Source organism: Quercus robur, chromosome 1, assembly GCF_932294415.1.
Source record: "Quercus robur chromosome 1, dhQueRobu3.1, whole genome shotgun sequence".
NCBI lineage: Eukaryota > Viridiplantae > Streptophyta > Magnoliopsida > Fagales > Fagaceae > Quercus > Quercus robur.
Window position 1 is genome coordinate 20,437,003 of NC_065534.1, and position 11,335 is coordinate 20,448,337.

The 11,335-nt window shown below is 34.8% G+C and overlaps 1 protein-coding gene across 1 annotated transcript; it reads right to left on the reverse strand.

Annotated features, from left to right (window-relative positions):
- Window positions 1-8,037: 8,037 nt before the first annotated feature.
- On the reverse strand, window positions 8,038-10,153 carry LOC126724946 (protein FAF-like, chloroplastic). Its single transcript, XM_050429368.1, has 2 exons — window positions 10,007-10,153; window positions 8,038-9,790 (listed from the first exon to the last, which is right to left on the reverse strand). Exon 2 carries the CDS (start codon window positions 9,739-9,741, stop codon window positions 8,140-8,142), a length of 1,602 nt encoding a protein of 533 aa, XP_050285325.1. The 5' UTR covers window positions 9,742-9,790; window positions 10,007-10,153; the 3' UTR covers window positions 8,038-8,139.
- Window positions 10,154-11,335: the final 1,182 nt, after the last annotated feature.

The following is an 11,335-nucleotide window of genomic DNA, read 5'->3' on the forward strand; positions in this document are numbered from 1 at the left end:
TAACATACACAAATCTGGTTAGTTTGTTTATTGAGCCTCCAAGTTTGAGTGGCTTGGGCCTCGCACTGGGCCTCATGGTTTCTCATTTCTCTCCAAACTTTATTACATCTTAAACTTTTCTTTTTGGATAATAATAATACCATATACAACAAACACTACTACAAGATCCAATAGATACTATAAATTTTATTATATAGAGTTACAAACTGATGTGCCGCACTAATTACTAAAAAAAAATAATTCAAATATTCATTTATTAGGAGATACAGTAAATGTCTAATGCATTAGTTCACTTGACAAGTTAGAATGCAGACATGTGTCCAATTACTAAAAATTATTATTATTTTTTTTTTTTTTGAGAATCAATTACTAAAAAATTGATACACTGGACACAAGCTTAACCCTTTATTAAGTGGTTGAAATTCACCAATCATATGTGTAGGGACACAAAATCTTTAACGGCCCAACAACGATGTTGGGCTCGCACACGGAAAGTCCCTCACAATAATATTTGTAAAGAGTGGGCTTGAAAGGCCAGCGTTGGATCACAGGACGACATTTCGGGCCGGACTATAGGTGAACCAATATGAGAAAGAGCTTTGGGCTGGATATTCAGGCCCATCAATCTTGTATCCAGGAGGATTTGGCTCCTCGGATCATGTCCGAGGAGCGATGGTGTTGTCCCCAGTTACCCGTCGGTGGGTTTTTATGTGGTGTCCGGCGTATATTATCCAGACATTCTCTTTCATCAAGTCTTTCTCAAGAAGCTAGATGGGAGAGATCCCCCCTTTTGGTCACATAACATTCTCTTTTATACCAGCCTACGTTCGTTGTCCTTCGTCCACGTGTAGGGTCGATCTTTCTAGGACAGATATCTGTCCCATCAGTCTAATCCCAAAATTGCTGGAGATGATCCATAAAGCCTAAGATCCTGGCTCTGTTAGGGGCAGTGTTATGTCAGGGAAGGGTATTAAAGACAACTTCCCCAGGATATTTTCTGATCTTTCTAGCTTACTCGTGTTCCATTTCTATCCATGAGGTTTTGGATCTGCGTCTTCGGGCTACTTTTTATGTTTCCTAGTTTTGAGCTTGGGCCTTGGCCTCCTTCAGTTTAGGACCGGTGGGCTTCCCATAAGCGCGTGGGCCGGACCCATAAACTATTGGACCCCACAATATGTATTATCACTCAGTTTGTAAGATTTATGCAGTTAAATTTGTAGCATTTTTCATTTATTATCTACCATTAACAATTTCCCTTCTTGGCAAATTTCAAATTTTTACCCAAAAGTTTACCCAACCAAGGGCTTAAATCTCCTTAAAAAAAGTGAGTGCCGCGCCTCAGTCTAAATAGTGTTGTATAATTTTTCTCTTCAAATTAATAATATTCAGAAGTATCATTCAATTTTTCTTTGTGTTATTTCCATTATTATTGTGTTTGCTCCAACAAAAAATCCTCTTTTCTAAGCCATTGAATTTCTATCCTTTGTCCCCACTTTTTTTTTTGGATTGATAATTTACCTCATCCTTTCTAATCCTTGCACCCCATGTCTGTCTGGCGGAACTCATGTCTTGGAGCACCCTTCTCTACTCTCTCAGTTTTGTTTGTATAGAAAAATTATTTTCTTCTATCTTTTCTTTAAATTTTTTATTATTATTTCACATTCTTTGATGTGTAATCCGTAAACACAATGTCGACATCTTCAAACCAAATGTCCACGCTGGTGTATGCAGAATGTATAAAGAGAGTGTGAGACAATCAAAGCTTTTATATATATATATATATATATATGGGTTAGGTTCAAGTTATAATTGGTTTAACTTTAAGTAATGTTACATCACTCAGTATTTTTTAATTAGATGTGAATTTTGATAAATTTACCGCTGGATTACATTATCTTCGTATATTCTCCATGCTTACAAAATTTAAAGATGATCAAAGATCAATAATCATGTCATCAATTAATTATTTAAATTCAAGTTTTTGTAATTTAAAATAATGCATCAAATATGAGTTTATGGATCGAATGGTAAATTACATCCGATTGGCATGAAAATTGGCATGCATGTTAAGAACATATAGAATATGTAATTCAATGGTTGGATATATGAATTGCATAACAAGTTATTAGGTGGTGTAACATTGCTTAGAGTTATTCTAGGTGTAACTCAAGGATCGAACTTGGGGGGGGGGGGGGGGCCAAAGCTTAAAACCAAAAAAAATTTATGAAAATAAAAACTAACATCTATTTTATATTCAACAAAATACTACATACAAAATAAGTATTTCTTAAACATTTCATATTATAAAAACATCAACAAAGTATAAAATACAAATCAAAAAAATGATTCATTATTTCCATATTTCATAGTTTTATTATACCTAGTCAAATAAAAAAACAAACAAACAAATATGCCCTCACAAGCCACAACAATATTATTGACTATTGGCCACACAAAGTGTGTGTTTTGGATACCGCTTATTTTGTTAAAAACTAAAAACAATAAAAACATAATTTCTGAATTACTGTTCACACAAAGGTTACTGTAGATAAGCCTGAATGCACTGTTCATGCAGATGCAAACGTGAACAAACCAAACAGAGCTAAAAACTTAAATCAAAGCCATACAAAGAATTAAATTAAATCATAAGCAACAAACACAAGTTCATATATATAATATATTGGCCACACCACACAAAGTGACAAAGACAAAGTTTTATTGACTTAGTACCAAAGACTTTGGTCTCACAAGCTTAGACACAGTACTCACATAAAGTAATAAAGTTATGTCTTTATTACTAACCAGCTTTAGGGCTGTAAATGAACCAAGCCACTCATGAACAACTCGAGCTTGACTCGATAAAAAGTTCGTTTATATTTGTTTGTTAGTTATAAATAAGTCAAGTTTGAGCCTTAGTCTTGGGCTTGTTTAATGAACAAGCTAAGCCCAAGCAACAAAATTTGTTCATGAACAAGCTCGTGAGCTATAAGGCTTGATACAAAACAATTCAAGTATAGACTCATTTATAAGTTTATATGTGTTTGCTAAATAAATTCATTACACATATCTTAATAATGGTATGGCCAACATGGTACCATTACCCATCACTTAATTTTTTTTCCTTCCCTTTAAACTGACCAAACACTACTTTAGAATTCAGTTACATTTAAAAATATAAAAAATAAAAAAGTTTAAGTGAGCCAAGTATGATCTTCCCCAATCAATCATCTAATATAAAGTTATGAAACACGTTAGTTTTTTCCCATTCATAATAGTTACAAATATGTATTTTTCTAGTTCTTCACTATGTATAGTGAATGAAAAAAATTGTATTTTGAACAATTGTTGAAATTGTAGAGATGAATAAATTGATTTAATTAAGTAAAAATTTAATTTGAAATCATAAGTAGACTAGAAGCATGATAAAATGAGTATACTATTTTTTCACTTGATTTTAGAAATTTAAGCATTTAATAATGTAATTTTCTTAGATCTCAAGCTTGAAAGCTTGATCTAAGCTCGAATTTGAGCTTGATATTAAGCTCAAGCTTCACTTGACTAACTAATCAAGCCAAGCCCAAGCTTTTTGGCTTTACTACAAGTTCAAGCTCAAACATTATTTTAGGCTTGTCACAAGCTTGAGTTTTTGACTTTTACTAACGAGCCAGGCTTGAACATGCATTACTCGACAAAACTCATTTACAACCCCAGCTTAATTAGACAAAGTTATGCAGTACTCATAAAGTACTCATAAGCTCAGACAAAGTTATGCCTTTATAGATAAAGTAATAAAAGTATAAAACCAGAATAAAAAAAGTCACAAACAGTTAAACACAACACAAACTATGGTCACGACTCACACCAATCCCTAAAAAATGTAGAATGCAGAGGTAGAGCAATAGAGCAGAGAAAAAAAAAAAAAACAAAAATATGAACTTGAGAGAGGAGAGAAATTTTTCAGATTCACCATACCTTAGCCGATTCAACTCGTGTGTGAATGTGAACAGCAGCAGATGTAGATCGAGGATATGAGGAATAGCAGTAGCAGCAGCAACAAGCCAGCAACTGTAGATCAGATCTGATATGAGGAACAACACAGCAGTAACAACAGACGGTAGTGATGGAGGTGTTGAGTTTTTTTTTTTTTTTTTTTTTGGGAGAATTGGAGGCGTTGAGGTTGAGTGGAGGAAGAATGAGGTAGAAATTTGGGACTTGTAATTTAGGTTTGATTGAGTGGAAGGGCAAATCTTAATTTTTCAGATTATGTATGTATAACAGTTTTTATTTTTATTTTATTTAATGGGAGGGGGGCTATTAGAGCCAAAATTTAAAATTTCAACTAATATGTATATACTAGCTTTTTTTTTTTTTTTTTTTGGGGGGGGGGGGGGGGTGGGGGATGGCCCCCCTCTGTTCTACTATAGGTCCGTATTTGGTGTAACTTGAACCCAACCTTATATATATATATATATATATATATATAACAAAAAAATTTGCGTTGCAATGTCAAAGTATATTTATGCACACTTCGATGTGAGGACTTGATGGCCAAAAATCTTGTAACTCAATGATATTGTGTGTTCTCCTTTCTCCATTTTTGTATCCATCCAATTTAAAGAAAAATAAAGTGAGGACTTGATTGGTAAGTTACAATGATCTTTCTTACTAAATCTCAGGGCCAACTTTAAGGCCTTGGCCACATAATATCAAGCTTAGGACTAAGATCCCCAATTGGTAAAAAGGTCTCAAAATTGAGAATAATTTATTTTTGGCGAAACTACAATATTGGTCCCTCAAGTTTCATATATGGCCTAAATGGGTTGCACAACCACATTTACAAACATATAAGTTTTATAATTTGGTGATAATTATGCATCCTACATCATAACCAAATTTGTTTCTCATACCATATAATTTCGTATTCTAAATCTAACATAGATACAAACACAGGGGGAAAAAAAAAATCTTACATGGACCTTAATTGAAAAAGTGTAATACCTGAGATGGGAGGACGGAGGCGGGTCAATGGTTGTGCAAGAGGAGGGAGGCGGGTCAGTGGCTGTCGCCGGCGGCTTCTAGGGTAGTGGCTATCACCGGTGGCTGCTAAGGCTTATGCTGTCGCCGACGACAATTACGGTTTGGGCTATTGCCGGCGGCTAGGGGTTGGTTTCTTCCCTCTCTCCCCTTCTCTCTCGTTGTGGGTTTCCAGTAGGTTCTCTCTCGTTGTGGGTTCCCAGAAGGTAGAAAATAATTTTTTTAATTTGGTACCAGTGAATATTTTTTCTCACGTGTGTGCAAATTTAGTTTGTAATTTTTTAATTAAAAACATGCCACATCATTAAAAAAAATGCTAAGTCATTATTCTGTTAGCCACATAAGTAACACCGTTAACAGAAGTTAGTAAAAGGACTAATACAACTCAGTTTTAAAACTTAAGAGACTAATTGTGCTTGGTTCAAACTTGAAGGACCAATTACGTACATAGGGTAATTTTGAGGAACCAATGTTGTAGTTTCGCCTTTATTTTTCATTTTTTTTTTATTTATAAAAAAGGTGGGCTATACACTCTCCTCCACCTCAGAAAGGTCACAAAAATTGTGAACTATTTGAAACCAAACCTAATTGAAAACATAATTGTTTCACAAAAAAAATGAAATGTTATGACTTATGAGTGTGTTGAATCCTTATAGACAATCAATTTACCTTAATGTTTTGGAACTTCCAATTTTTGTAAACCAGACAACATTAGTGACTCAATCTTTTTAAAAAAGCCCCACTTAAAAATTCTGTAAACTAGTTTCCCTCACAAAAATTTAACAATAAGTCAAACTATTTAATTTATATTTAAATATTTAAAAATTCCACTTAAATTTGTTGCCTTGGGTCTCATGTTGTTTCGAGTTATGAAATAAACCCTCTCCATTAAAAAAAAACAAAAAAACAAAACAAAAACAGAAACAGAAAAAACAAAAACGTAGGCCATGAAGTGCTGCCAGTCAGTATAAAAGATGCAGTGGATTTTGAATTATGCTCGTGGGTTGAGAGACGTTGGGTTGAACTTGAACAAATGGTGCAGCTGCTATTTGGACTAAAACACTTCTGTTGAGCCCAATTCTGGCGGAAATATGAGCCCAAATCTGAAATTTCAAAGTCAGAAATGTATGGACATAAACGCTAAAATAAAACTTCATTATCCAAAAAAAAAAAAAAAAAAAAACAAAACAAAACTTTCCCGATCAATAAAGAAAACTTAAGATATTAACCGAAAGATGTAATGCTATTTTATCTAAGGAAAAAAAATAAAAAAAATAAAGAACAGAAAAAGATAAGAAAGATAGATGCAATGCTATCTGAGACAAAATAGAATAGATAAGCATGTGAGAATATTATGCAAATTATTGGAAACATTCAGAAGCTAATTGTCAATTTGTCAGCTTCCACGGCATGATTTTTATTTTATTTTTATATTTCTGTTGTAGACCACCGCCAACATAAAATGGCACATCTTACACAAGCATAAACCAACATTTATGCCATGAGCATGTTATCTTGCAATTGGGCGATGGTCAAACGCGGCTTCTAATCATTTTGTCATATCTTTTATTTGGAAAAATCTTGTTACACACTAGTTATTGCACATTCAATGCATACATAGATACTTTTTTTTTTTTTTTTTTTTTAGAGATTTTCAACCTATGACGTTCGCTTCTGATGGAGTCTACATCTTCTGTCTCACTTTTTCTGCTCCATCCTATACTTCACCAATAAAAACTTGTCACATGTTCACCTAATTAATTAATTAATTACTACCATTAATTAATTAATGGTAGTATTAATAAGTCAATAATGGTAGTATTTAATTAGTTAGGTAAACATGTGGCAAGTTTTTATTGGTGGAGTATAGAGTGGAGCAGGAAAAGTGGGATAGAAGATTTGGACTTCTCCTGATGATACTTCTTTATCATCAGACTGATCTCTTATACAACCATAAAAAACTTTACCAGTTAAGCTAACTACAACCCACTACATATATACTCTTTTTAAAATTGTGTTTTTGAAACAATTTCAGTTAAATTTATGAGATGGATTTTAGCTCACGCGGCAGTGTGTATTGTAAGTATGTAGTAGCAAGTATGTGATAATTATTACCCTTACATACTTGTTATTGCACATTCTATGCATATATACTCTCTTTAAAATTGTGTTTTTGAAACCGTTTCAATTAATATGGTGAAATGGTCAAAACACGATTATGATTTTAGCTCACGCGGCAGTGTGTGCCATAATTATATAGTAGCAAATATGTGATAATCATTATCTTTACATACTCGTTATTGCATATTTCATGCATATAAACTCTCTTTAAAATTGTGTTTTGAAACAATTTCAATTAAAATTGTGAAATGGTTAAAACACTATTATGATTTCAACTCACACGGTAGTATACACGAGAAGTGTGTAGTAGCTGGAATTAATATGAAGATCATTATCCTATTTATTTAAGATAAGCATCCATAATCATTACGCATACATTTTTTGTTGGAATAGGGATGCAGAACAAGTTTTTTTTTTTTGAGAATGGGGATGCAGTACAAGTTGATTCTATTAGAAATGTTAGTAACATAATTAGATGAGAAATATCCATCACACTCATAACCTTAACCTAAACCGGAGCAGCAGACATATCAGGTGCGGATCACGATGTTCCCAAAATTAAAATCAATTAGGCCGGACATGACTCATAATGAAACCCCATTGGCTAGAAATTACAAAAGCAAAGAAAGTTAAAGAAAAGGAACCATCATAATGCAGCGACAGACAGGACAGTCCACCAAGTCAAAGATGATGCTAAGATCTCGCTTTAGCTCTACAAGGCTATATGAAATTTATAAAATTATAGTCATCTCTCTGTTTCCCTCTTAGTCTTTGGTGCTTTAGAGTTTAAATCAAAGTATTTTTTTTGTTCCCTCGAAACTTTTTGCTTTTTTTTTGACTACACACACATACCAGTGGAAAAATAAAGAGAGACAATTAACAGGTTACAATAATTTCTGGTAATTAGTAGTAGTAATAATGGATTTGGATTAACATTTAACACTGAGAGGGTAAGACTTAATTAAGAGGATGAATTGGCTGGAATCAAGAGGTGGCAATGCAATAGTTCTCCCAGAGCAGTAAAGACTTTCTAGAGTCCTTGCAACTCTTTGACAAAGGGACCAAGCAATCTCCTTTTACAGCAAGAAATTGTTGTTGCTCATGATTTGGTACTATGTCCTTTGAGATAGTGAACTTGTTGCTATGGTTTTTGAAGGATATGTCCTTTGCCGAAGGCTTGGTTCGCCAATAGTACTCATAAGCATTGAAAGGGGCTGCTGAAGCTGTGGATGACACAGCTTTTGGGGACTGTATGAGTCGAGACACACGGTGTCGAGATGGAAGAGACATTGCTACTTGGGTTGCCATCACTTTCTTCACATCCATATCCTCCTCAAAATCAACAACTTCATTGATGTTGTGTGACCATGCTTGATTCCTATTTGCTATTCCAATTGGCCTATTCATCATTGAAGGAGCTAACCTGTGCGCATTTATGAATCTACTAGACAACTCTGGCCCTTGCGTCTGAGCCGTAACTATTTCTATTTCTTTGGCTCCACTAGAATTGTTTTCATTATCAATTCCCTCTTCATCCTCTTCTTCCTCAAACTCTTCTTCTTCTTCTTCAGGATTTTCATCTTCCTCAAAGTCCTCGAGTTCTTCAAACTGATCTGCCTCACTTTTCTCTGCTTCTTGGTGGTGCTCTTCTTCTGAGGGAGTAGTATTGGCAAAAGTGAGGACAAGGCGGCCATCTTGCCTTTGAGCACGAAACCGGTTCTGTGAAGGGATGGACACGGCTTCGAGGACTAATCTTCCATTGTCGCGACGAGACTCCATGCGAAGTGAAGCCCCATCTTGACGAGCAAGAGAAGGAAGAGGTGGAGGGAATGATACTGACTTTGATTTCTTAGTAGTGGCATAGTGGTACTTTGCCACTCTGAAACTTTCCAGCTCATCCTTCTGATCAAAGGCTTCAGGCACCTTCTCTTCTTGCAATTCTTGTTGTTGTGGTTGTTGCAGCTGCTCTTCCTCTTGTTCTTCTTCCTTGTCTTCTTCCGAGTCACCGGCCTCCGATGAAGAGTATGATGAGAAGCCATCAGAGCCAGTCTCGGATCCAAGACTCTCAGTACAAATTTGAAGACTCTTTTCACTCAAAGAGCTAGCTGACCTCTTCACAAGAGGGTGAATATAAGGAGGTGGGAGTGTTTTTGAAGCATCCTCGTTGGTCTTTTGAATAATTGAGCTCCATATATCGAATTCTCCAGTCTGCTTCTCGAGTTGATCTGGCTGCTTCTTTTCTTTTTTAATCAAGCTCCAAATATCAGGATGTCCACCTCTCTCCTTCCTTTCTTCATAGTCTTCTTCTCCTTCTGAAGAGGAAGATGATGATGATGAATCTGCTAAGGAGAAGCAAAGTTCTTCAGAGGATGCGATCTTTTTCATGGGGGAGAACCCGTTTTGAGCAAGCCATTTCCTGGAGGACATGTCTGCGGAGAGAGTTCTTCGCAGAGAAGAGGCTCTTGTTCTTTGTTCAAAATCGTCTGAGCCGAGTATGGAAACGATGCCTTGCTTGATTTCCATGATCTTGGTCTCTTCGTCAATAATGTTTGATAGGCGAAGGGACTTGCTCAAAGGACTTGACATATAAGCAAATTAGCAGAAGAGGAGGACAAGCACTTTAGCTAGCTTCTAGCTGCATAAAAGTGAGGGAAATTTTGAGAGGAATGAAAAACCCAAGAAGCTAGCATAGCAGAGCTAGTAGCTAGCTAGAGTTGCACAGTGTTTATGTGTATGCAACAAAATTTAAAGTTACAAAGCAGACTGAAAAACATGCATGTGATATTGGAAAAATACAAAAGAAGGTGGAATTGTGGTGGGGGAAAAGAGGAGAAATGGATGGAATATTTACCTCAGGCAAAGCAACAAGTAACCAACAGAGAGGCCTGGTTAGAGATCACTAGCTGGGTGCGAGTTGCAAGGAATAATAAGGAGAAGCGATGATGATGTTTGATGTTTGAGGAGTGGCTGTGGGTGATGGCAATGAAAGAAGATGGGGAATGTGGGTATTTGTAGAGCCAAAAAAGCCTATGGAACCGTGTCCATTGGGGCCCCCCTACGCCACAATGAAAAGACATCCCCTCATTGGTTTCTAGTTTTTCCCTTATCAGAAAAGTGGATTGTAAAAGCAAAAAGGCGTATGGACCGGCCATTTTCATTTTGGTTCACATTATCTCTCTCTCTCTCTCTCTTAATAGTGTTTTTAGCCACGACAGTTTTAATTTTAATTTTATGTATTTGAAGTTCGAAAATAATTTTACTTGAACATGAATTAAGGCATATCCTATATATTGTTCTTTGGTAATTTATAGACTATAGTGATATTATTTGAATAAAATTATTTGATTAAGGCTCTGTTTGAGATCTGTCTATTTTGCTGAAACTGAAAATTTTTTCTTGAAAGTATTATAAATAAAGGTAAAAGTTAGCTGAAATAGTACAGTGAGATTCATGAATAGTATCAAAAAATGCAATAAAGCTCATAAATAATAGCAAAAATAAATTAAATAGTAAAATAAATGTTACCAAAAGCACACTAAATACATATTTATTACTAGAGAGGAAATATGGGGATTGAAGTTTGTAAGGGAAAGAAGTGGTTTATATATATCGATGCAAATATTTAGCATGAGAAAAAAAGATTATATACGAAGAAAAAGTAGCGAGTTATCCTCTTCTTAAGTCTTATTTTACAGTTGCTAAAGGTTCTATCGGTTCATTTATTTTTTGAAGTCTCATTTAAAATTCAATTTCACTTAATATCACTATATATTTTCTTCTTACGCCCTGATTGACTGAATTAATTTATTTTAAGGGTAGAGTGAGGAAATTTATTGAGATACAAATTTCGTTTGGCTTCAAATTAATTGAGCATTATATATATATATATATATATATATATGAACTTAAATTAAAATCTTCTAATTCAATGACACTAGTGTCTGGTCCTTTCCAAAGGAGTGAAATCGGATTCGACCCACTAGCTCCCCTATTGGGGTTGACTGGTGAGCTTGACTTCCTCTGAAATAAAAAAAGGAAAAAAATAGAGACTATTGTTCTTGGTTGTGATAAATTGATCTAAATATATATTTGGCACTTTGCACAATCAAAATCAAGACAAAACCACCATATATCTGCCCTAATATGAGAAAATGACTTCTCCTCTCAGTAACAAACAAGA